At 59.3% G+C, this 26,100-nt stretch overlaps 2 protein-coding genes across 2 annotated transcripts; one reads left to right on the top strand and one right to left on the bottom strand.

Annotated features, from left to right (window-relative positions):
* Positions 1 to 3,141: 3,141 nt before the first annotated feature.
* Positions 3,142 to 14,234, top strand: TNS4 (tensin 4; the record flags this gene model as incomplete). Its single annotated transcript, XM_082070714.1, has 12 exons — positions 3,142 to 3,631; positions 7,133 to 7,559; positions 7,902 to 8,317; positions 9,186 to 9,272; positions 9,785 to 9,904; positions 10,523 to 10,615; positions 11,077 to 11,154; positions 11,502 to 11,573; positions 12,559 to 12,727; positions 13,206 to 13,274; positions 13,535 to 13,561; positions 14,105 to 14,234. 12 exons carry the CDS (start codon positions 3,142 to 3,144, stop codon positions 14,232 to 14,234), a joined length of 2,178 nt encoding a protein of 725 aa, XP_081926840.1.
* A 2,258-nt stretch (positions 14,235 to 16,492) lies between these two features.
* IGFBP4 (insulin like growth factor binding protein 4) lies at positions 16,493 to 24,130 on the bottom strand. Its single transcript, XM_082070731.1, has 4 exons — positions 23,568 to 24,130; positions 18,981 to 19,135; positions 18,670 to 18,804; positions 16,493 to 18,392 (listed from the first exon to the last, which is right to left on the bottom strand). Exons 1-4 carry the CDS (start codon positions 24,034 to 24,036, stop codon positions 18,264 to 18,266), a joined length of 888 nt encoding a protein of 295 aa, XP_081926857.1. The 5' UTR covers positions 24,037 to 24,130; the 3' UTR covers positions 16,493 to 18,263.
* Positions 24,131 to 26,100: the final 1,970 nt, after the last annotated feature.

Genomic DNA, 26,100 nt, shown 5'->3' with positions numbered 1-26,100 from the left:
AGCTGCCAGGCCGGGCTGAGAAGCGGCATTTTTGCAATTGCTGTTTTTTTTGCAATTGCTCTTTTTTTGTTATTGCAATTTTGCCTGATCTGCTGAAAGCCGGGGTGGAGGAGGAGCGGAGGGTCCGCACCAAAACCACTGTGCCCCACAAAGCTGGGTCAGGGTTGTTCGTGGGGGAACTTTGCTCCATGCAGGGTCCATGGGGCTCTCTCCACGTGGCCGTGGCAGCCTGGCTGTGCCGGGCGGGTTTGGGACGGGTGTGCAGGACCTTATCAAGCAGCTGGGGTGTGTCGGCACAGCCCTGGCCCAAGGGCACCCCGCAGCTCTCCAAACGTAGCACCCGGCTCTGCGCAGCCCCAGCGGCTGCTCCAGCTCTGCTCCAGTCCCGACACCCCCAGCCCAGCTCCTTTGCATGTTGGGGGGCTTTGTGCTTTCATGCCGAGCTGGGCTGGAGGTGGAGGGGAGGACTGGGCTTACTGGGGTGAGCTGGAACTCCCACCTCACCAAGATGGGACTCTTGGTACAACAGGCAGCTGCTTCTCCAAGAGCCTTTATCAGTGTGTCCGTCTGCATCCTAAATCTGTGGCTTGTCCCCTTCATCTTAGGGAGAGCTCTGTTCCACGGTCTGTTTTGAGGAGCAGAAACTCTCATTTCCAGTCCAGATGTATTTGTGGCCAGTTTATTCCCATTTCTTCTCGTGCTGGCCTCGCCTGAGCTTCAACAGCGCTGCTCCTTCCCCCAGTGTTTCTGTACAGCCAGTAAACCCTCCCAGCCCCGGTTAAACCGGCCAAGCCCTGGGAGGCACGTCTGCAGCGTTACCTCTGCCAGGGCCGCGGTGCTTCTGCCGCAAATCTTGTTCTGCTGCCGGAGCGAAGGGCACCGCGGCGATGTGCCGGCGGCTGTGCCGTGCCCTACGGGCTCCCTGCCTGCGCCCGTGGCCCTTGTGCTCCAGCGCAGTCCCTCCGAGCATAGGAACCTCCACCTGAGGCTTGAAATTCTTGTGAGGAGCCTGGGAGACTCTCACTTTAACCCGGAGAAGGGAAAGGAGGAGAAATGAGGTTTGGAAGATAATTCTGGCAGCATCAGGCACGAGAAAGATCAAACACTCAAGGCAGGAGTACACGAGAGGAGGGAAGCTGTTGCGTGTGTGCTCCTGGAACCCCCTGACAGCCCCGGTTCATGCGCGCCGCACGTTATTTCTGTACCTACTTAAATTAAAACCAGCCTTGTCTTGCGGGCGCCGACTGGAGCCAGGCAGTTCTTCTCCCCAGGGGAGAATCCAATTTTCACTCCATCTAGCTTGTGTTTTTGACCTGGAATGACTCTTCTTTTTATATTTAACAAATGTTCCCTCCGAACCCTGTGCCGCGCTGCGCTCCTCGCGGCGCTGCCGGCGGCATCGCGGCACATACGTGCGCCAAGGCAAGAAACCAAAAGTGGGACCTCAGCATGTGCAGCCCGCGCATCTCACCCACCTCTGCGGTACTAACACTGTGACATTGTCATTCAGAAATGTCATGTGCCTGTCTTAATTTGCGACTACAGGCACAACAGTTGTCTCCCAGAGGTGCTTCCCTTCCTGCAGAGCAGGTCTTGGTGCAGGACACATCCTTGCTCCTGAGCATTTCCTATGGACCAACCTGTTAGTCCTGTAAATAGAATCAATCAGAAGCTCAGAAGACGCAGTGGGGTCCGGGCTGGGAGGAAGCTGAATGGGTTTGAAGTATTTATTGACTCCTGCAGTCCTTAAAAACCTCTCCCAGCTCTTCTGTGAGTCACTGGTGTGACTGATGATCCGCAGGTGCCGCGAGCAGCAGCAATGTTTTGCTTCTAATTCACTAATCTTTGCGAGTCTGTGCTATTCTGGGTGTCTCTTTCTCTGGTGAGAGGAGAATCTTCTTCAGGGTTATATAATTAATCGGGGGCAAAGCTGCTCTGTGCTGAACCACCTCTGTAACAGCTCCCAACACCCAACCGCATTAGTCACCCCGTATCAGACATGACGTGTCTGGCCGGCCCAGCGCCCCAGCCCTCGCCCACAGGGGTTACGGACCCGCTGCCCGCGGGCAACGTGTCTCTTTCTTAATCCTGTGACTCCGTAGTTAATCAATCCCAGGTAGGTGGGTGAGTAAATAAGTCATTCAAGGGTGATGCAGGAAAGGACAGATGTTTTACTAAGTGTAGCCCACTGTTTGTGGGTATTACACACCAGATACACACAGGGTATGGAGGGGACTGGCTTATTTTCCTCATCCTGAGACAAACGAGTGAGGTTTCCCTGGTGTTTGGTGGCAGCTCCCACTATGCCACGATGGGCACAAGGAGAACCTGCTTGTTCCTGATGCGGTTGGATGCTTTCCCTACTTCCAAATACTATCCTGAGCCCCTCAAGGGAAGCCGACCTTCTGCCGCAGGCTTTTTGTAATGGCGAATTCAAAAGTACTTTCTATCTGCAGCAAAGCCAGGGAGTGTTCAAAATTTAATAGCAATCAGATTCCTAGAGCAGCGCCTGGAGTGAGGAAGCAGCCACAGGCTTCCAGGGCTCAGCTCACACCGTACCAGCAAAATAAACCCTCCGATTAAATGTACACCCACTCGCAGAACATTGCTCTGGCAGGCGGCTCCGTCTCCCTGGCTCTCTGCTCAGGGTTTGCTGCCTACCATTGCCTCACCAATGGTTTCCAAGGGTCCGGATCCCATGCAAAAGTTGTTTGATGCTTCATTCTTAACCAGAAAAACAAGCCCCGGACAAATAAAGCAGAAGGTAGTTTTTAGGCCTTTGAATCCTGAAAAGCTGTTGCAAATTAATCCTCCCTGCACTTGCCCGGGTGCGCTGCGGCGTGGGGAGCAGGGGCTGGAGCGCAGTGGAAAAGCAATACGGGATGGCTTGTTTTCTTATGAGCTGAATTCCAGCTTTGCGCTCCCAAATCCCCGTTTTTATAGACTTTTCCGCTGAAGTCTGCTCCTGCCCTGGGCATGCCTGTGTAACCGCTCCTCTCTCTGCATTCCTTAGATTCTTCTTCTGCTCGAGACGCTGGATTGAAGAAGGGGCCTGAGGTTCCTGGTGGAGAAAGGGAGGCGAGGAGGAGGAGGAGGAGGTTTCCCTTGGACTCTTAGAGCATCAGACCAGAAAACCACACCATGTCACAGGTCATACACAACCACGTGCTGCGCGTTGGACAGACCGTGTGCGTTTCCTCGCAGGAGGAAAGCAAGAGCTTGCGCCTGGCGGGGTACCCGGGCTGCTCCGCGCTGCCCATGAAGTGCACGTACTACTCGACGGAGAGCTGGGCGGACCCCCCCACCATGGTGCACACCACGGCACGTCTGCTTCCCAGCGCCGGGCTGTACGGAGCCCACCCCGTGTTTGAGCACGTGGCTGCTCACACGCAGGGGAAGGGGCAGCAGGAGGGACCCGCTGCACCACCCCAACCCAAGGAGGAGGACGCTGTCCCTGAGACCCACCTGGAGTCTCCCACCTTGGACATATCCATAGAGAGTCTCAACCAGCTGATCCTAGAAATCGATCCGACCTTCCAGCCGCTCGCGTGCAAGCCGGTGAGGGATGCGGGCCAACCTGCTTCTCGCGGTGACGCTGCTGCCACCGACAAGCAAGATCCAGAGGGAATAGGTGAGGCAAGAGGTGCTGGTCGCGTGGGGGAGCCAGCGCAGCTCGGACCTGGGGAAAACCCTTTGCAAGAGGCAGAGGAAAGTCCAGGATGGAGAGGTTGGTCACACCAGCCCCAGCAGGGTGAGGTCCTCTCTGCTCCTGTGGTGGCATTGGTGACAGTGACAACCCCTCCATCCTGCTGGGATCAGTGTGGGGTACTGTGTCCAGAGCAGAACAGCCTGGGGATCCAGGCTCTAACTCACCTGCTCAAGTGGCCCCAGTCTGGTCACTTTTGGAACATCTCATGTCCAGCAAACTCAACGGGATCCACAACAAAAGGGAGAGAACGGTCTTTAATCCGACCTCACGTTTGTTTCCCTGTGCTTGGAGAAAACAGTTGTCATTAGAAATGGGACTCGTAGCTCTCAGAAAACTCCTCATGCGAGTTGTTACCGCCAGTGAGCAGAGCCAGGCGCTGACCCGCATGCCGTGTCCTACCCGGCCCTTCCAAAGGGCAGTGGAGCCCTTCCTGGGGTTGTACTTGATTTGTACACGAGGATTTGTAGCCAAATTTCCAAAGCCCTGGGCTAAGGTACTGATGGTTACACAACCATCCCATTTCAACGTTCCCAGTCATTTTTCCAGAGAAACTCTTTGTTTTTTCCAGGGCTCATGTGCTCCTCTGGTAGCACACCTGGCATACACGAGCCACAACATCAGCAGCACATACCAACCTCCCCTTTCTGCTCTCATACCTGGGTGCCTTACGTGAACCCTTTGCAACACTTCTCTGGCATCCCTGCCATCCGAAGCTGTGCTGCGTGTGCTGCTTCTGACCCTAATGCTCCCGTTTGTGGCTATTTTACAGTGTTTTAGCTGCTCAACACCCTGTGAACAGGGTAATGCCAGCAGACAGCATTTTGCACACCACTGCAAGTGCTCTGGTGCACCAGGGGACAGATCTGTGATGTGTTCAGGTGCTGCCCCTCTACTCTGCCCTGGGGAGACCACACCTGGAATCTTGTGTCCAGTTGTGGCCCCTCAGTTCCAGCAGGACAGGGAACTGCTGCAGAGAGTCCAGCGCAGCCACCAAGATGCTGCAGGGAGTGGAGCATCTCCCGTGTGAGGAAAGGCTGAGGGAGCTGGGGCTCTGGAGCTGGAGAAGGGGAGACTGAGGGGGGACTCATTCCTGGGGATCAATATGGAAAGGGGGAGTGTCAGGAGGATGGAGCCAGGCTCTTCTGGGTGGCAACCAGTGACAGGACAAGGGGCAATGGGTGCAAACTGGAACACAGGAGGTTCCACTTAAAGATGAGAAGAAACTTGTTCCCGGTGAGGGTGGCAGAGCCTGGCCCAGGCTGCCCAGGGGGGTTGTGGAGTCTCCTTCTCTGCAGACATTCCAACCCGCCTGGACACCTTCCTGTGTAACCTCAGCTGGGTGTTCCTGCTCCATGGGGGGATTGCACTGGATGAGCTTTCCAGGGCCCTTCCAACCCCTGACATTCTGGGATTCTGAAAAGCCTCATTGCCTAATCTGTGTCTTCAGACACAGAAATACCTTGAAGAACCATCCCCAGGCCTCTTTCCAGGGGAAGGTAGCGTGCTAGTGCTTTGGAAAATCTGGCTTCAAGCGTGGAACTGAACATCTGGAACTCTGGCCCTGAGTTCGGTGGGAAAAGCCTTCCTTCAGCTTTCATTTTCTTTTAACGGCTCTTGGGTTTTTTTTAAGCAAACTTACTACTGCTGCACAGCATCCCTGCTCACCCCCCTCCTCCCTCCTTCCCCTCGGCTGTGCAGGGGGAGCTGCGCGGGGCCACATTGCCTCTCTGAATCATTTCCACACCCCTCCTTTTTGCCTAAGGTGTAAACTCCCTGCAAACACGGTCAGTTGGCTGGTGCCCCGAGTCCCCAGGAGGGGCTGGTTCTTGTCTAGTGCAAACCACGAGAGGGGTTTTTAACATAACAGATGCTGTAGCAATACAAGAGACATTCATGACAGTCACTGAGTCCCTCTGGAGCTTGCGTGGTTTTGGGGGAGAGGAGAGGAGAGCGTTTCAGCTCGCGTGACAGCTGCGCTCCGTGTTCACGGCACTTTCTGCCACTCCTTGATGCTGAAAAACTTGCCAAGGTCTTGAGCAAATATTTGAGGTTTAACCACACCTGATAAGCAGGAGCAAAAGGCAGAAAAATAGGAGGCGAAAGGCCTCCTTAGCCCAGGGTGCAGATGCTTTTCAGTTATTCCTTCAAAGGGCAATTAAAACCCCAATTCTTTTTCCCCTTTCGAGAGAGACATTGACAGAGCATCCGGCCAAGAGTTTGCTGGAAGGGTTTGCAGGCTGATACCAGAACCACGTGTCTCCGGAGCCGTTCTGAGGCTTTGGAGGAGCTGCCAGGGGCAGGGAGGGTGTGGAGGGGGAACGGCCGCGGTTCTGGCTCCTTCCCCGCGCCTGGTCCGGCTGCATCCCCCCCGGGACCAGCCCTTCTGCCTTCCCCGGCGCCTCCTCGGCGGCTCCGCGCTGGCCCTGCCGATCGATCCCACGCTGCGATCAGCGTGGGGAAGGGGCTCAGCGAGGAACTTCTGTACAGACTTGTGCTTTTCCTGCTCATCAGGCTTCGTGCCCCAGAGGTCTGGTTGTTCCGTGCAGTACCAGGCACTCTGGAGTCGGCTGCTCCCAGCGGCAGGTCCCAGGGCAGGAATGAGGCACAAAACACCTTTTGCCAGGGAGCTCAGGGCTGTTCAGAGCAGTTTTGATTTGCTGCATTAAAAGAAAAAGGGTTTTCCTCTCTCCAAGAAACACCTTTAAGATGGGGAGCTTTCCTAAACTCCATGGCAGGGCAAGAACGAGGAGCTGGAAACAACGCTGGGCATGTTCAGGCTAGAAAAGAGGCACACGCACCTCTAGCGTGATTAACCGCTGAACAGCTTCCTCGGGGAGGTGCTGAATTCCCCGTCGCTGCGAGCCCTTAAATCCAGCCTCGGTGGCTCTTGCTAAATGGCACCTTCTAGCTCAGCCAGAAGTTATAGTTGTAGGAACCCAGGGACTGATGCGCACTGGGGACTCAGGAGCCAAGCACCCCCTTATCCTGGCCATGGGGCTTCACTGAAGGTCTTGGAGCAAGTGATGCTCCGTCAGGTGTGTTACCGTATAAATAGCAGCAAGTAAAGGGGGCTGGGAGATGCCCTGCTGCCGCGGGCACCCTCCGAGCCGGTGTCATCCCCGGGGGAGCAGCCAGATGTTTATTTTCTGGAGTCAGGTACAAAGAGAGGAAACACCCACCTCTTGCTGCAGGTCTCGGCAAGCACCGGCTGTGCGATGCTGGCCTTGCAGTCAGACGTGACAGCGTTTAACCCCTATGGGGTGGGTCACTGTGACTTGCTGGGTCTCCCTGCAGAACCTGGGGGTCCTCCCCTGCACCCAGCAGCCCTGCAGGGTGTGCAGACCGCAGGCAAAATTAATGGAAAGAAGAACAGAGATGCGTGTCCCGCCCCGAGCTCAGCTAACCTTCCTTTTCCTCCTCCAGACATTAAATACATCGAGATGACACCAGGCAGAGCCCCATGTCCCGAGCTGCTGCAGGGCTCCCCCAGCCCATCGGCCACGCCGTTCTCCAGGTCCCCCCAGGGCAACGGCTTCCTGCCCCAAAAAGGGGGACTCAGAGGCAGCTACAGCACGAGCGACAGTGTGGTTTTCTCCAGCCCGCCCAGACCCGCGAGCCCCCGCTCGGGCACCCCAACTTCCAGCAAAGCGTCCGAGTGCGTCACCGTCCCCTGGCAGTGTGTGGCTGGACAGACAGACAGCATCTCCTACGGACCCGGGGCTCTTGGCACCTCCCTGGGCTTCGACAGTTTGCTGAAGCCTGTGCAGGTGGTGAGGGCCCAGCAGAGGAGCAGCTGGGTCTCCATGCTCTCCACCAGCCCCGGCTCGGACACCAGTTACATCCTTGGAAGGTAAATCATAGAATCATTTTGGTTGGAAAAGCCCCTCAAGATCATGGAGTCCAACAGTTCCCCCACCCCCGGCACTGCCCCATGTCCTGAGAACCTCATGTCCGTCTGTCCAACCTTCCAGGGATGGTGACTCCAGCCCTGCCCTGGGCAGCCTGTTCCAATGCCCCACAGCCCTTTGGGGAAGAAATTGTTCCCCAGATCCAACCTCAACCTCCCCTGGCGCAACTTGAGGCCGTTTCCTCTCATCCCGTCGCTTGTTCCTTGGTCTCTGGGCTGGGCTGTGTGTGCCATCCTGGTTAAACAACCCCGCTGATCTGCTTCTGCTCTCTGTCCCTCTTGCAGCAGCACCCACTCGCTCCACAACGACGACTCAGATGCTCACGCCACTGCCAGCCCGTCCCCTGCCAGCTCCATGGGCAGCCCCCACCTGCCTTCCCCGAGCACCAGCTCCCGCTCTGGAGAAGCTTTTGGCCTGAGTCCCCACCAGCCCAGGGCAACCGGCTCCACCAAAGCCACCACCTCCCCATCCGAAAAGGGACAGGCCAGCAGCTGCCCCCCCTCCATCCTCAACTCCGCAGCCGACATCCCGGTGCTGCTGGTGAACGGTTGCCTGGAACAAGGAGACGCATCTTCCAAGCCGACCAAAGCCTCCCCAGTGTCCGTCAAGCAGAGCCCCCCTCCCAGCTGCAGCCCAGCATCGAGGCTCGGTGGCCTGAACAACGCGCTGTCGGCACCCATACTGTCCTGCGTCCCAGACAGTAAGTCACCTCCCTGCCATAGGACATGTCTTGGTGGGTGCTGTAGACCCCAACAGCTGCCGGGAAAGAGGGAGCAAACACCATTTTCTGCTCTGTTTTATCTGTAGATAGAACCATAGAATAGTTTGGGTTGAAGGGACCATCCAAGGTTATCCAGCCCAACCCCTGCCATGAGCAGGGACATCACCCAGCTCAGGTTGCTCAGAGCCCCATCATGAGGTCCTTGCTGGAGCTGGAGGTCCTTGCTGGACCTCCATGGGTTTGCATGGCTCTGCAGTGGTCTCCAGCTCTTTGCTAATGACCCTGCGTTGGTCAAGGCGTTTTGGATCCTGGAGCACAAAACGCTCTGATCTCCTCAAGGACATGCAGATATATGTATTTATAGCACCTGAGAATGAGAACCGTATTTCTGTCATTTCATACTTGATCATGGGCCCAGAACGGGTGGGGAGGAGGGGTAAGGGATCCAGTTTGCTCTGGAGAACATCTAAAGATACCAGAGTTTATAAGGTCCCTCATTCAAGGGGAAACAATAGGGCTGTTGTTCTCTGGAGATTAGCAGAGGCAGCTCTGGAGGGAGAGGGTTTTAATTGGGATCCCTATGGGAACAGCAGGAGGGCTTTGTGGGTCAGATCCTCAGCTGGTGTAAATCTCCACGGTCCCATGGACTTGTGTGGGGTCGGGCAGACTGGTGCTGCTGGGAGATGCCATGCGCTGCCCCTCCGCGCTCCATCGCAGCCTGCCAAGAGAGATAATTACACAGAGAATGAATTATTCTGAGGCATGAATTATTCTGCTCAGCCGTGTCTGCTGTGAAGGTTTATTCAGGTCCCTCGCTGGCCTTAACACCATAAGGTGTCTCTTGCAGGTCCCCTCAGGGCTGAGCAGCCGACCATGAAGTTCGTGATGGACACATCGAAGTACTGGTTCAAACCGAGCATCACCAGGGACCAGGGTAAGGCAGACGCTGTCTCTGCTGGGGTCAACCCTTCTGTGGCACAAAAACACAGTCTTTGACATATCCCCACAAGAAAAACTCACAGGGTGTGATGTCTGGGGATCTTGAGGGCCAAGATTTCAAATTGGGTCCATCTTTTTGAAACACCCTGTGTACTGGGTGCTGCTGGGTATGGAGAGACCCACCCACAGGTCTAGGGGGAAACTCAGAAACATGGACTGTGTCGTGGCCGCTCTGTCCCCTCTGCTGCTACTCAGCATGGCCAGGGCAAGGGATAACTCTGTCCGGGGGACCGCAGGGACACGTGGGACTGAGCTGGTCCCTCAATCTGCACGGTCACCACGGTCAGTACCTGCCCAAGGGACGTGAGTGTGCTCAGCAAACACTCCTGAGTGCTTCTCGCTGCTGCCAAGGAGGGGCTCCCCGCGAGAGCATCGGCCGGATGCAAACGCGAAGCGGGGACGTTCCACCTGTTTTGCTTGGCTGAGCCTCCGCCTGTGCTTTGACAGCGATCCAGCTGCTGAGGGACAAGGAGCCAGGCACGTTCGTTGTGCGGGACAGCACGTCGTACCGAGGGTCTTTCGGGCTGGCGATGAAGGTTCCTGTCTCTCCATCCAGCAGCCAGACAGGTACAGGGACTCGCTGGGAAAGGTGGGGTTTGCTTCAGAAATTGAACTGGAACCAGTCAGACTAAAAGAAGCTGGGAAGCTGCAGGACTCTGGTTGTGCGAGTGATGCTGCGGTGGGGTCTGTGTGTCCGTCCCCCAGCACGAGGGGCCGGCACTGCACTCAGTGCACAGAGCAGAATCCGAATCACAGAATGGTTTGGGTTGGAGGGACCTTCCCAGCTCCCCCAGTGCCCCCCCTGCCATGACAGGGACATCGTCACCAGCTCAGGGTGCTCAGAGCCCCGTCCAGCCTGGCCTGGGGTGTCTCCAGGGATGGTTCAGCCACCACCTCTCTGGGTACCTGGGCCAGGCTCTCACCACCCTCAGGGCAACAATTCCTTCCTCATGTCCAGCCTGAATCTCCCCCTTTTAGTTTAAAACCATCACCCCTTGTCTTACCGCAACAGGCCCTGCTCAAAAGTCTGTCCCCATCTTTCTTATAGGCCCCTTTTAAGTATTGAAAAATAAAAATACTGAAAAACAAGCTCTTGTGGGTGCTCTGGGATGGGCCCTGGGGTGGGAAGGGGTGGAAGAACGGTGGTTGTGCTGGTGCTGATGGTGTCTTTGATCCCTCTTGCAGGTGGTGACAGCAGTGACCTCGTCCGGCATTTCCTCATCGAGTCGTCTGCCAAAGGGGTGCGCCTGAAAGGGGCCAGCGAGGAGCTGTATTTCGGTAAGGACAGCGACGTCGAGGTGTTTGGTGATAGGACCCAAGGGAACGGCAGAAGATGTGCTGGGGAGGGTCAGCTGGACATGAGGAGAAGGTTCTTCACCCAGAGGTGCTGGACACTGAACAGGCTCCCCAGGGAGGTGTCACGGCCCCAACCTGACAGTGTTCAAGAAGAGACTGGACAACATCCTCAGACACACGGGGTTAATTTGGGGGTTGTCCTGTGGCCCTGCAGTCAGCGTGGGGTCCCCCCAGCCCCAGGCTCCTGCGGTAGCAGTGTCCAAAACAAGAACATGGAGCAGAGCTGGGAAACACATTTTTATCACTGTGAGGCCCCAAATAGTCCAGCTGAGCCCCCCCTTCCCTCCTTCTGAGCTCCCTGGGAGACTGTTGAGAGGCCAGAGGTGTGTGGGTGGGAAGTTTTGGGCACCAGGGCCCCCCCGACTGGTGGTTCTGTGTTGCAGGGAGCCTCTCTGCCTTCGTGTACCAGCATGCCATCACCCCGCTGGCACTGCCCTGCAAGCTCAGCATCCCCACCCGAGGTAGGTGTCGGGGGCAGGAGAGATGCTCTGAGCGGTCCCCAGCGCTGGGCTGGGACATGGGGACGGTCCTGCAGTGGGGAGGGGGCTGAACCCCCCAGGTGTCCCCACAATGGGGCTGATTGCCCGGGACCTGCACGATGTGACTTGTGTATGAGGTGGTGGTGACTTCTACTGGGGGCCACTGAGGATTGGGGAGATGAGAGGCAAACAGGTGGAGGATAATTAAATTAATTACTGCTCTAAACCCCTGTGATATAAGCAGTCCTGAGTCTTTGGGCCTCTTGTGAGGTAAGGAACTTCACCCAAAGCGGTGTGGACATCAGCGCTCCTGTCTGTCCTTTGTGCAGATCTCGCTGATGGAGAAGACAGCCCCGACTGCGCTCCGGAATCCGCGCCGTCCCCACTGACGAAGGCTGCAGGTGAGGACAGCAGGAGGCGGCTGTCGCCAGGGGACACTCGAGTTTCCAATAGCAAACAGGTCTTTGGAGCTGTGCAGAGCAGCAAGGTCACCCCAGCGCATCCATGGGTACCGGTGCAATGCTCCCCTCCTGGCTCTATCACCAGGCTGGAGACACCTGTGGGGTTTTCTGCATCCTCAGATCATGAGCCTGCAAGAAAACCTGATGTTTTTAAGGAAAGGAGACTTTTGGTCTTTGAAAAGACAGTTCCTGAGGTCCCAAGGCTGATAAAAAAACCACAATTCCCACAATTTTAAAAAAGCCCCTGATTTTTAAGCTTCTCTCCTGATTCCCCTCAACCAGGGTATTGAGCTGTTTGGCATTGAACATCTGGAGTTTCTCAGAGGGAGATCAGGGCTGAGGGACCTTATGGGGAATGTATAGAAACTGCACAGCAGGACGGGGAAGGGTCTTTGCTGCTCTTCTGTACCCGGGTGAGTGCAGAGAGCGATGGGCAGGGGACGGCACGGACGGGTCACGGCACAGCCAGGGGAGCCAGGAACCGCTTTGTTTTGCTGGAAACTCTGAAAACAAGTTGGCAAGCTGAAAAGCTGAAGTTGACCCAGAGCAGCCCTTTAAACAGCTCCATCAGCCTGAAATGTCATGTTCTAGGTTGGCCCTCAGCCGTTAGTTGGCTTGGGGTATTTCTGCTTTTCATTAAAGGAAATATGTAATAAACAGAAAACAAAGCATCCAAATGTGACATTTAGAAACCAGGAATTAAATGCTTTGACTTTCAAAACAATTAGTGCAAAAGAATTAAAGTAAACTCAAACGAATGCGAAGAATTTCTGAGTCACCCAATCTTTAATTCGCATCGAAAACAAATCTGACCCGCATACATGTGTCCAGTTCTGCAGGATGATGCTGGGGAGCCGGCACCGCGGTGCTCAGCACTGAACGGTGCTGGCCCCGTGCTGAACCGCGCTCTGCGCTGTCCTTGCAGTTTGCAACGTCTTGTACCTCAACTCGGTGAACGTGGAGACGCTCACGGGAGCCCCGGCCATCCAGAAAGCCATCTCCTCCACCTTCGAGATGGAGACGCTGCCCACACCCACCCTGGTGCACTTCAGGGTGACGGAGCAGGGGGTGACGCTGACGGACATCCAGAGGAAGTAAGAGCCGCTGGGGGGGTCAGGACGGGGCTGCGGCCGCGGCCAAGGGCTCGCCGGGGGCGAGATGCGAGGGAGAGCCGATGGCTCATGGAAACACAGCTCGTCCCTGGCACCCGGCTCTTTTCTCGCCTCTCAGCCCGCCAACGCGCTGACCTGCAGCACGTCAAGAAAAGCTGGCCGGCCAGGACGGAGCCGTGTTGCAATCCAGGGCTGGACTTGACCCCTTGTGTTTATAGCGCAGGGCGTGATGCTGCTCGACGTGAAGTTCACAGCAGCTTCTCACGAGTGGGAGGCGGGAGGTGGCTTTGCCAGCTCAGCGGCTGGTCCTGGGGAGCGGGACCCCCACACCGTCCCCCTCACCCCCGATCCCAGCGGCCACAACAGTTCGAGCAGGGCTTGAATTTGCAAACGCCCGTTTCTCCCAGCAGCTCTGCCAGGGCACTTTCCTCCTCTAACACTCTCCTCCTCCCCACAACAGGGTGTTTTTCAGGCGGCACTACCCCTTGGCTTCCATCAGGTTTTGCGGGATGGATCCTGAGAACAGAAAGTGAGTTTTGCGGGGTGAGGGTGTCTGTGCCGGTCGGAGCTGCCGCGCGGTGCTCACGTCCCCGCTGTTCCCAGCACCGCTCCGCCGCTCCCATCTCTGCACCGCTTAAAGCCCCAAATCCCAACCACCGGCTTTGCATCCTCTGCCCTGGGCTTAACACACTGGGTTTAGTAGTTATAAATATAAACCTTGACTTTGCAGCTGATGGAATGGGTTAAATACCACTCTGCTGAGCAAATCCAATTCTGTTCTTCCCTCAGGTGGCAGAAGTACTGCAAGTCCTCAAGGTAAGACCCGCACGGGGGCCAAAGCGTGACGGGGAAAACCGGGGAGATGCTGCTTGTGTCCAGCCTCACCTCTCCAGCGGGCGCATTGCGAGTGTCACAGAGAATCAAACCTTAAAAATGGAGAGGGGATGCTATAAAAGTTAACGCGGTGGCAAGGATGGGCTGTGGGACAGATGGGAGAAGCTTCCCGGGAGGTTTTGCTCTGTGGGGGTTGATGAGAGGCTTGGCTAAGCCCGGCTCTGCACGCCCCCTCTGCAGAGATCCCGTCCAAGCCCGCCCGCCTCCCCGCGCCTCGCGGCTCTGGGCTCAGGAAGTGAGTTTATATCTGGCTCTACCTTGCGCTCCAGAAACTTTTCAGAGCGGGGGAGCCTTGCCAGAAACACTTCTCCCGGCTGCTTTGCTTCCAAGTAAACGTGATTGGTGAGCAGGCCAAGGTGGAATTGCTGGAACCAGGATTTTGATTTGTGGCCGGAGCTAGTTTAAGCATATTCCTTCGTGTTCTTGAATCCAAACTACATCAGGCACTCTCTCCTTTTTTCAAAGGATCTTTGGGTTCGTGGCCAAAAGCCAGACAGATTCGGAGAACCTGTGCCACCTGTTTGCGGAGTATGACACTGTGCAGCCAGCATCACTCGTCATCGACCTCCTCTGCAAACTGCTGGCGGGCCCCTGAAGGACAGAAACAAGGGACAGCTCGGGACCGGCAGATGCCCACGCGCTGCCGAGCTTCTACCGCTCACCCTTTCCTGCTTGGGTTGCATTTTGGCAACAATTCGTATTTATATATATGTATATTTTTTATGTGCCGTCATGTCAAGAGTCACAGTGAAAGATTTTATGCTCTGCGGGGGTGAGATGTTCCCCCAAGACCCTTCGCAGGGCATCGCGCGGACGGCCGTGAGCTGTGCTCACCATGCGGAATCGCCTTGCTCTGCAGGACTGAGATACTCCAGCTGGGATTTCTACCAGCAACGGGGGCCGCCTGTGCTCGGGGTGTCCCGGCTGAGCTGTATTCGGTGGAGCCGACCCCCCAATGCCGCCTGTGCTCGGGGTGTCCCGGCTGAGGTGTATCCGGTGGAGCTGACCCCCCAATGCTGCGGGAGGGGTGTCCAGTGCAGGCAGGGGGGGACTCATCTCCCTGACGATACAACAGCATCAGGAGGCAGTTTTGCAAATCGAAGTGTATAAAACCGCCAGGCCCTGCTGAAAAATGCGTCTTCCCTCATAGAGCGAGACACGTCAAAAGGCGGAAATGTCAGAGCAGCTTATTTTTGCCTGGTGCTGGTAAATTCTCCTGCCCTTTCTTGCGAAGCGGGGTTACAGGCTAGCTCAAGCTCCAGGCGGCATGGCAAGCTGAGAAATAAATGTTGACATTTTCATGACAGTAAAACGTTGGGTTTTTGGAAATTACTTGGATGAATTTGGGCCAGATCCTCAGATGACGTAAATTGGCGCAGCCTCATGGAAGTCAGCGCTGCTGTGATTTACACCAGCTGAAGATTCAATGTCAGGGCGGCTCTGAGCCCGCGGTCCAGTCGCCTCCTTTACCACCCGCTCACCTGGTTGCTCTACGTTGTTTTAATTTTGGACCCCGCGCTAACGCACCCAGCTCAGGGCTATTTTCAATAAAGCGGTGGATCGTTTGTCTCACCACAAACACTGCGGGGATGTTAGCAACCGAAATACTTCGCTCTCTGAAGCTGCCAAGCGTGTGCATGTGTTGCACATAAAGGAAAAGTCCCTCTCGTCCAGCCGGGCTGCAAAACGGCCCCGGCCGCGGCAGCTCTTCGGCAACCATCAAACCAGGTATTTTGGAGTTACTGTGTGGGGTGGAGGGAGCACCCACCTCCAGGACAGGAAACCTGTCTGCCCTAAGCTCTGCTCAGCCAAAACCCAGCACCCAGCCTAAGGGCGGGCTTAGTGATAGCGGTGACAGCAGCTGCTTGTGCTGTCCCCATCGCGTTGCACAGACCCGGTGCCCCAAGGGCAACTCGGGGGGACGTGACTCAGCCCCAGCACCCCCAGCTTGTGCATCAGGGCTGTTTTCATTAACCAACACTTAATTAGCACAGTGCTCAGCCCTGCGACCCCCCGGGCTGCACAGCTGGCAAACCAGCGCTGCTTCACTCCGCCCCGTTTATCGCGATGCTGTCAGGACAGCGGTGATAAGCACTATGAACGCTCAAAGGTTTGGGCTCCAAATGGTGCTTTTTGGGGGTCGTGCTGCCCCCAGGTCCCCGCACGCTGCTCCCCTGCTTTCTGCACAACTCCAGCCACAACCCCGATGGTTCATTTTCGGGGCGACGGCTGCTTTTCCCCGCTTTGGGACAGGGAACGGGCCCGTCGCCAAAGCACCGTGGTCCGCACGTGGAATTTCTAGTTCACTGAGTGTCGCTGGAGCGCGGGGCCCAGGCACCGCGGGGACGGTTCAGCCAAAACCACCTGGATTCGAGAAAACAACAAACAATTCTCTGAGCTTCTCGTGGCTTCCAACGCTTGTCCCAGGCTTCCTGGAAGCTCTTGGTTTCAGTTCCTGGGTCCGGTTCCAACCGTTTTGTAACAATCTCAGCCCTTGTCCTGGGGGGCAAACCAGCTCAGGCATGTTTTCCAAATCACTGCTATCCAGCCGCCCCCGTGTCCCCACCCCGGTGTCCCTTATCCTGCCCCACAGGCGGCTGTGCCCCTGGCAGGGGACAGGCAGGTGGCTTTGGTGGCCAAAGGGGGTCATGGGGAGTCTCTGGTTTAATTTGGCCAGTTTGGCAGGGGAGCGTTGCCATATGGCACCCACAGACACCGCAGGAACGTGACGCTCAGCTGCGTGGGATCCTGCAGCCCCCTCGCTCCCCCTCCGCTTTGCTTCCCCCCCTCCTGCTCTTTAAAGCAACGCAAAGATAAAAATACGCTTGATAGAAACACAGGAAAAGTTAAATACAGTAATTACCTTTCTTTTTTTTTCTTTTTGAAGATACAAAGGTTCAAGTTTACTGTAAAAGAGGGTCGGTGCTACATGGGAATCTGAAGGGACGGGCTTGGCCCAGGAGGAACTGACAGAAATCACATCGGCGCGGAAAACGCCGCTGGGGTTGGGGAGCCTTACGCTGGTATATGATCATGTGTAAATACAGCCTTAAACTACAGGAGAGACGATATAAAACCCTGGAGCCCTCTGAGCCATCATGCACCCCACCGTGGTACCCGGCCCCCCATCGTGGCGCTGCTGCGGCATCCCGCATCCCATCACGCTGTTGCCATGGCATCCTGCATCCCGCCATGGTGTTGCCACGGCATCCTGCATCCCACCAGCACAGCCACATGGGACCAGACACGGTCCCCAGTGTCACCTCCCTGCGCCCCGGGAAACCCGTCCTTTGTGCGGTGGTGCCCGGGGGCTCCGGCAGGGGCAGGGACACCCCTGCTGGTACCAGGGACCGGGGGGCAAAAGGGTGTTTCACTAAAACTGAAACATTTCATTCCCATCGGGGGCCTTGGCAGCCACCGCCATGGGCAAAACCACACAGGAAACCCAAAGCTCCCACTGCAGCCACGGAGCCGGGGGGTGGGAAGGGGAGGGCTGATCAAACCCCCTCTGTCTTTGGCACACTTGCCAAGGCAGCCAGCACGGCCATTTCTCACCTGAGAGACGTTTAGGTGAAAAATTACCAGCCTAGCTTAAAAAGAAAGAAAAAAAGCTACAAAAATAGCCACAATTTCTCAGCTGAGAACTTTGTGCTGGCGAAATCTGCAGATCCCGTCACTGGGGACGTTCCAGAAATTCATCCCGGTTTTGTCACGTTGGCCAAGTTGGAAGAAGCGAACGCAGAAACCACGGCCGGCGGTGCCTGGTTCTGCGGAGATGGAGGATTTCAGCCTCGAGGGGCCCCCCGGTCAGTTTTAACATCCCAACAACAACATTTCTTAAATATTAAAAATGTTTGAGGAAGCAAAAAAACCACCAAACAAGCCCTTCCTGCCGGGAGGTGTTTCCTGGGTGTCCTTTGTCCCCCAGCCCTCCCCTTGGACCCAGCGCCCATGGGGACTCACCTGGGAGCACTCGACCCCGCATTGGGGTGGGATGGGACGGATGGGAGGAAAACGCTGGGCTGGGGGGCAGGGGGTCCCAGGGCTGGGGGCTGCAGTGGGGACAGGGGAGGTCTCGTATTGCTCAGTGCGGCCACAATGCCCATCGCACGGACACGATTCAGGCGAGATGGAGCCAAGGAGGGTCCCAGGCAGGCGGTGGCGAGGAGGGAGGTCTCTGCCCCCCCTCCCCAATTGCACAGGCTCCCCCATTCCTTGCCTGGGCAGCCTCCCGCCGTCGGAAAGGGCAGGATGAGGCACTTCTCCTGCTGCCGCACACAGAGACCGGTGCGGACGGCAAGGCGCTGCGGCCGGGGCGCTGCCGCGGCAGCGTGGGGCGCTCGCCTCCCGCTCCCCCCGGGCAGCATCTGTCCACGCGAGTGTCCGTGCGGGATGGAGGTGCCGCTGGCACGTGCCGGGGACCCCTCGGCGGTGGCGGCGAGTGGTCATGGCGCAGGTCGCGGTGCTGTGCCCCGTGCCGTGGGCAGCCCATGGCGCAGAGCACAGCGGCGATCCGGGGTCCCCCGGCACTGGGGGGCTGCTCGGCGCTCACGTCCCCTGTCTCGCTCTCCTACGCAGCCCCGGCGGGTGTCGTGGCCGCGGCGCGGGGCCGTCGTGGTGGCGCTCACATGCTGTCTGCCAGCTGGTGACAGTCCAAGTCCCCTTTCAGCTCCAGGAAGCCCGGCAGCTTCACCCCCGTCTTGCGGTCCACGCACCAGCACTTGCCCCGCTGCCCGTCCAGCGCCGGGTGACACTGAGAGGAGGAGGGGACAGGTTTGGTGAGGGGCGCACACATGGACCCATCCCCATGGGCCGCCAGGCTGGGGTGACCGGCAGCGCTCGCGGGGGCTCTGCCACCCCCATCCCACCTTTTTGCAAAGGGCCCCACAGCACCCAAGGTGATTCCCAGCGCAGCCAGGAGCTGCGGGTGCCACGGCCCAGCATCGGCCCATCTGTGCCCCCTCCCCAGTTCTGCAAAATACCCCCACGCAAGCAACCCCCGCGCTGTGACAGGTGAGAGCCCGTCCTACCTGCTTGGGGTGGAAGTTGCCGTTGCGGTCGCAGTTGGGGATGGGGATGACGTACAGGTCCTCGTGCGTGCGGGTCTGCGAGGCCGCCAGCCGCTCCAGCGCCCGGTGCAGCTCACTCTGGCACGAGCCTTGTGCCTATGGGAAACCGGCGGCTGAGCCAACAGCGGGGCTGGAATGTACCCCCCACCACGGCACCCTGGGACCCCAACCCTTGGGGCTGCTCCACAAGCACCAGCTTCAAACCCTGCTCCTGCCCCGGCGCGCTAAGCACCCATCCTGCCCTCCCCGCCGCGGTGCCGCGCGGTGCTCACTATGGGCCGCGTCTCCTCGCGGTGGTACGGGCTCCCGCTGTTGCGCATCTTGTTGCCGTTGTTGACCCGCTTGGCCTGATGCTTCTGCAGGCACTTGCGGTCATGGATGCTGCAGGGGCTGAAGCTGTTGTTGGGGTGGTCGATCTCCTCCTTCTCTGCAAGGACACAAACTCGGGGGGCTCAGTGCGCTGGGGGAGCTCTGGGGACGGAGGTGCCCCCACAGAGCGACTTGTACCCCCAGACATAATGTGCAGCTGGTGCTGTTGGATCTCACATAGAATCACAGACTCATCAAATCAATTTGGTTGGAAAGCCCCTCAAGATCATGGAGTCCAACCATTACCCCACCCCTGGCACTGCCCCATGTCCTGAGAACCTCATGTTCGTGTCTGTTCAACCCTCCAAGGATGGTGACTCCAGCACTGCCCTGGGCAGCCTGTTCCAATGCCCCACAGCCCTTCCCATCATCACCATCACCTTCCCCAGTCCCCACAGGCATCACCCCCAGGTCCCCTCCTGTCTCTGTCACTGCATTGAGCTCTCCCTGCAACACCAGGAAAGGCTCTGGGGAGCTTTTATGACTCATTAGCCACGATTCATGGGCTTATTGCCATGTGCCTGTTATCACAGGGTTGCAAATGCACATTGCAAGAGCGCAGGGCAGTTGCTCCAGTGTGCTCCAGCACGAGGGTCTGGCCAACCATGTGCCAACAGGCACCAGATGTATGGGGCTGGAAAGTGACCCCGGGATGCACGGCCAGGGAGCCCCGGGGAGCCCCCGCTGTCCCCAAAAGCCGCCCGTGGGGAGCTGCAGCGGGACGGAGGCAGCGGGGCCGCGCTCTGCCGCGGGGCTCGGCCCCCGCAAAGACATGAAAGAAGAGATTCCTGGAATAAGAAAGTTAATCTCCCGCGGGGCCAATCCCAAAAGGCGGCGCTTGGCATCCCCGCCTGCGCCAGGAGCGCAGCCAAACTGCGATCCCAGATGTTGGCAGCTGGAGGGACCGTCATGAGACCTGAGCTCTCGGCGTGACTCTATTTTTCAAAAAGCTGCCGATTCCTCAGGTTTGAGGCTCTAAGAGGAAAGCAGCCAGGGCTCCCTGCCTGAGTTTATCCCGGGGTTGGGCTTATACTAATCAATATTGCTGCTGTCAACAGGAAAAACCCTCCCGAAGCAGGCGGGGGGTGGTCGGGGTGCAGCGCCCAGGGGCTCACAGGGTGACACAGGCAGCGGGTTTGGAGCCACAATCTGCCCAGCCCCGCTCTCCCATCGGCACCTCGTGCAGCAGCTCCCGGCACCGAAGGGTTCCTGGACCCGCTCCCAGTTAAGCCCGGTTAAAGTTCACAGCGAAGCCCCGATCAAATCCTTTTCCTTCATTCGTGTTATTTGCTTTTTGTTTAATCTGTCCTTTTTTTTTTTTTTTTCCAGGAAATGGCTCATGCCCTTGAAATTTGAAACACAAACGCAAAGTCTCCAGGACCCCGCGCAGAGCGATGCCAGCCCCGGCGGCACCAACCGCGGGGCCACAGCGCAACGTGGGTGCTGGCGGCAGAGCTCGGGGGGCCCGGCAGGGATTATCCCGCCCTCCCCCTGCACATCCTTGGGAGAGACACCAGGAAGAGCCAGGCAGGAGGTTTGGCATCGGTGGGACCACCCTACTGAAGTCCCAGCATCTCCATGCGCTGCTCCCGTGTCATGGAAAGGCAGGACCAGGAGGACATGGACAAACTCCCCTCCTCCCCCCACCAGCCGCCTTCAGAGGGTCAAATCTCCCAGCTTTAAAGAAAACCAGATGCCAATTATATTTTCATAAGGTCACATGAAATGCTGGTGCCTCTGGGCGGCAGGGTGGCTCTTGGCCAGCACCCAGCTCTGGGTCTCTTCTCCCAAGTAAGAAGCCATAGGACAAGAGGAAACAGCCTTAAGTTGTGCCAGGGGAGGTTTAGATTGGAAATTGGGAACAATTTCTTCCCCAAAGGGCTGTGGGGCATTGGAACAGGCTGCCCAGGGCAGTGCTGGAGTCACCATCCCTGGAGGGTTGGACAGACGGACATGAGGTTCTCAGGACATGGGGCAGTGCCAGGGGTGGGGGAACGGTTGGACTCCATGATCTTGAGGGGCTTTTCCAACCAAAATGATTCTATGGGTCTGTGGTTGTGGCTGGAGCTGGGGGAAGCCCCCCTGCTCGGTTTGGGATGGAAGTGGGTGCCAAGGGGATGGGAATGGGTGCTGTCCCGTCCCGGCAGGAGGAGGGTTCCTGCCCAGCCTCCTGCTTGGCCCATGGACAGGAGACACAAACGAGTCATTCAGCATCGCCTTCAATTAATGGGAGCTGCAAATGAGGTTGGCCACGTGCCGAACTTGTGATTCACCGCGCTGAGCCCGAGGGAGCGGTGAAGGGCTCCGGGCTCCACCACGCGGCTCCCACGGGAGGAGAGTCCAGGGCAGCGAGCAAAGCCCCAGGACCGTGTGTGTGTCCATGGGAGAGGGACAAGTGTCCCACGGCTGCATCTCCGCTCCCCTGTATCCCAGCAGCCCAGGCACAAAGGAGCCCACGTGCCCCATGGAACAGAGGGGACACATCCACGTGTCTGTGGCCAACATGACACATGAGCTGCTGTGAGTGCCAGCACCCTCTGCATCCCCATCTGGCACCCTGGTGTCACCTGTGGGTGGTCCTGTAGGGCCACGGTGCAGTGGGGTGGCCCAGGAGCCAGCCTGGAGCAGGACACAGGGATCAGGGTCCTGCATAAGGTCCCCAGACCCACATCCACAGGAGAGGGTCTTGGGTCAGAAACTCCTAGAAACTCCTGTTCCAGAAACGCGGTTTCTGTGTGAACGGAGAGGCTCCCTGGCGATGGAGCAGGGAACCATCGGCCAGCCCCTCGAAAAGCCCAGCCCCCCACTGATCCCAGCCTCCTCCCTGGAATGCGGAGCCCCCCGGGCCGAGCCCCCAGACAAAGTGTTTACTGTACGAGCTGCGCATTAACCGCTTTCCCAGCCGCCCACCCACTGCAGCCTCCGCTCCCAGGCACCCACTCGGCCCCGGGGGATGCGGCGCAGCCAAGGGACACCTGCTCCATACACCCCTGGTCCTAAATAGGCATTTAGGAATAGAATTTAAGTCCCTTCTGCTTACCCAGAGGGGACCCATCGGATGCACCGGCTGTGCCAGGGTGCGCTCGCTGTGCCAGGCAGGGCTGTGGTGGCGGCGATGGAGCCCACAGCCCCCAGCTGGCACTGGGTTGCTGGAGCGGGACAGGGATGTCCCACTGGGATCTTCCAACCCCTTGGTTGGAAGCAACATGCTGCAGGGTGTCCTGTCCCGCTGTCCTGGGTAAAGGGGCTCGGTGCCGCCCTCTCCCCCATCCTGCCACCTGCAATGCTGCAGGCACGGTGCCCAGCGGGCGAGCCCGGCTGCCACGGCCACCCACCCATCCCCAGCACGGCCAAAACACCGTGGGAAGGAAGGGAAAAAAGCTGCAAGTCTGTTTCCTAAAGGCTCTGGGAAAAAATGTTGCGTTACACGGGGCACGGCCAAAACCAACAGGCCTTGGCAGCCCAACACAGCCCCGGGCCAGGGAGCCCAGACGGTTCCTGCAGGATGTGGGATGAGGACAGACAGACGGGGCAGGGGGTCTCTGCAGCGGACACCGCGCTGAGCGCTCGCGACCAACTCCTGCCCGTGGAGAGGAGCAGCCGCAGGGCCCCGTCTGCAAAGGGCGCTCTGGGGGACACCAGCAGGGCTGCCATGGACCAGCCATGCGAGGAGGGAACGGAGCTGGGATCCAGCCCGCGGGGCAGACAGGGATGAACGCTGCTCCAGCCCCTTCTGCCCCTTGGGGAGCTCCAGGTGACCCTGTGGAGGGACAGGGGGCCAGGCCAGCTCACGGACCATCCCGTGGCAGGATGCTGCTCACCCAGGAGTGGCTCCGTTCCACTGTCAAAGCCACAGCGCAACCTGCGCAGCTCTGGGACTGGGTTCCCACCGCAGAGCCCGGCACAGAGCCCGGCACAGAGCCCGGCACAGAGCCCGGCCTGACCTGCCTGCGAGGGAAGCAGGTGCCCCGAGGCCTCTTTCCTGTTTCCTCCTGCCTGTGCAGGCAGAGCTGCCGGCAGCATCCCAGGGAAAGGGCAAGGCAGGGGTCACCATGCAACGGGAGCTTCCCCAGCAACAGGGACCTGTCCACAGGGGCTGCGAGTGCCTGCAGGACCCCGGGCTGCTCCACCACCCACGGACTGTGTGCAGCCGGGGCATGGCAAGTGATGAGTCCCTGGAGCCACCAACCACGGAACTTCCATGCCCACATTGGATAAGGGTGACACAAATGTGACCTGCTGGTACCTGGCTGTGGGACTTCAAGCAGCTGAGCGCTGCTTCATCCCCTGGGACACGCTCCACGCACTCCCACCCCCAGGCTGTCCCATCCCATCCCACATCAGGGTCCATGCCCCACTCCAAGCCCTGTGTCCCCAACTCTTGCCAAGCAAGTAGAGAGCGGGTTGGCACAAACGGGGACTGCTCGGGGGCACTGCTGGCCAGCCGGCATCCACCCTTCACCCCTCGGCCACCCCAGGACCGGCCTTACCTGGGGGATGGAGACTCTCCTGGATGGCCTCGACGTCGGCCAGGTCGGTGCAGATGCCCTGGCCGTGCATGAGGGTGTGCAGGGGCCGGGGCACCCCCCGCGGGGGGTAGCAGCGCAACCCGGCGCCGCAGCGGGCGGTGTAGACGCCGCAAGCGGTTCCGCGGCCGAGCGCGCAGGTTGCGCAGCAGCCGCAGCCGGGTTCCCGCACCAGCTCCGCGCAGCCCTGCGGGGCTTTGCACCGCGCCAGCCGCTCCTCCGAGCACGGCGGGCACTGGATCGCCTCCTCGCCGCCCACCGGCCCCGCCGCCGCCGCCAGCAGCAGCAGCAGCAGCAGCAGCGGCAGAGCGCGCCCGGCGGCCCCGCGCATGGCGGCCCCGCTCCGCGCCGCTCCGCGCCCGCGCTCCGGCCCGCTGCTGGCGGCGCTGGGCTGGCGGCGGGATCGGGGCGGCGGCGGCTTTATGCGGCCCATGGCCACACCTCCCACCGCCGGCACCGGGGCCACCGGCGGGGCCGCCCCCGCCGCCACCGGGAAGCCACCGGGGAGAGCCGCTCCCCGCCGACGGGGGCGGCAGCGGCGGCTTCAGCACCGGGGAGGGCGGCTTCAGCACCGGGGCCTCTGGAGGAGCAGCTCCGGTGCCGGGCAGCCCGGAGACGCCCAGCCCTGCACGCCCCGAACGCCCCCAGTGAACACCCGCCACCCCTTCGCAGCCCCGTTGCCCCCGGCAGCTGCCCCGACACCCTGCCCGCCGCCGCCTTCCCGGTCCTGAGAGCAACTGGGGTGAACTGGGAGGGGTGGGAAGCATACGGGGCTGCATCGCGGGGGCTGCGGCCAAAACCCTCAGGGGGCGGCAGCCCGGGGTGGGCTCCGGGCCCCGGGGGTCCACGGCGGGAGCAAAAGCGCTGCCAGGGAAACAGCATCACCCCCAATCTGCCAGGGCCGCCCCGGGGCGGCATCGCTGGCTCCCCCAGAACCCCACCCCGGTCCCGCACAGGCCCATGATAAGTTGAAAGCTGCCGGCATCTAGTGGCTATTTCTGAAAATCGGGAGGGAGGCGGGCGGGGAACCTGAGCATCCCTCCCCGGGGCTCCGGGCAGAGGCGGCCGCGCAGCACCGCGGGACGGCAGAGGCCCGGGAGACGGCAGGGACCAGCCCCTGTGCGCGGGGGGACGGTCCCCGAGCATCACCTGGCGGCCTGGTGACCTGCGAGCTGTGCCCGGGGGCACCCGAGCCAGCGGCGGGCATGGGGCAGCCAGGGGACCCACCTGGTCGTGTCAGGGGGTCTGGGACACAGCCCAGGGTGCGGTGAGCCCTGGCACAAGCACAGCCTTGCTCCCCCTGTCCTGAGCGAGATGCCGCAACACCTGGGCAGGCCTTGCATGGGCTGCGTATCCCCCACACACCTGGATCATGGAGGGGATGACAAGGGGTCAGAGAGCCCCTCTCCCTGTCCTGGGCACAGGATGCACTGCGGCCAGGGGGAAGGCAGAGACTTGCTAAACTCCTGCCATGGGATGAGCAGCGGGACCCTCTCCCCACGTATGTAGCAATCCAACTGTCATTAAACACCCAGACGCTGTGGGGTCCTGGTGTGGGGCTTGGCGCAGCGAGTGGGTTGTGGGGCAGCATCTTGGGAGTGGGCAACGTTTCAAACGGGTTCTGAGAGGAGGGGGCTGCCCCATGGTGATGTGCAAGTGGATGCACCCGGTCTGCCCTGGAGGGATCCTGCCCCTGCGCCCCAGCTCCTGCCCCAGCTCCGCTCACCGTGGGGCAGGGAGTCCCCAAGCGCAGGTGGCAGAGCCCAACAGGCTGCTCTGTGGTGAAGGCATGAGGGGGGTCACGCCGGGGCCACACTCTGGTTGTCCCCAGCAATTCAGTGCAGCACAGGACAGGAGCAGGCGCAAGGCCCTGTGCAGGTGTGATACTGAGTGTCCCTTGTTTCATCTGCCCTGAGCGAACAGGCAAGAGGAAAGAAGGTGGGGAGCAGCGGGTGAACAAAAAGACAGCTCCCCAGCGTGCTTACAGCCTGGCCATGTGTGGAACGAGCTCAGCATATCGCAGCCCCCGGGAGAGGAACAGAGCCAGCCCGGAGCAGCCGCCAGGACAGCGCACGCAGCGGCCGTGACTTGGGGCAGAGGCGCCAGCCTTGACACAGTGTCCAAGCCAGGGCCAAACCCAAACAGGTGCCCAGCCCCGCTCGGGCTGCGGCACCTTATCAGGCCTTCGCAATGCTGAGCGCCCGCTGGGGAGACTGTTTTGTCTGCAGTAGCAGCAGTGGCAGCGCTGGCAGCCGGTGGGGCGTGCGGGGGACAGGGACACGCTTGCTGTACAGCCCTGGGGGATGTCCCCTCCTCTGCCAGGCACAGCTTCTCCGGGTCCCCATCCCAGCACCATCCTGCGTGATGTAGAGGGGTCCAGATCTGGTGCACCCCACAGCCATGCTGCCCCCCACCCCGAGATCACAGCCCTGCAGCCAGGGAGGGTGCTTGGTGCACAGAGCTCGGTGCAGCCCCACGCTCCCAGCCCCAGGGCTCT

This window comes from Streptopelia decaocto, assembly GCF_964273445.1.
Source record: "Streptopelia decaocto genome assembly, chromosome: 22".
Taxonomy (NCBI): domain Eukaryota; kingdom Metazoa; phylum Chordata; class Aves; order Columbiformes; family Columbidae; genus Streptopelia; species Streptopelia decaocto.
This window is presented reverse-complemented; position numbering and strand designations above follow the sequence as displayed.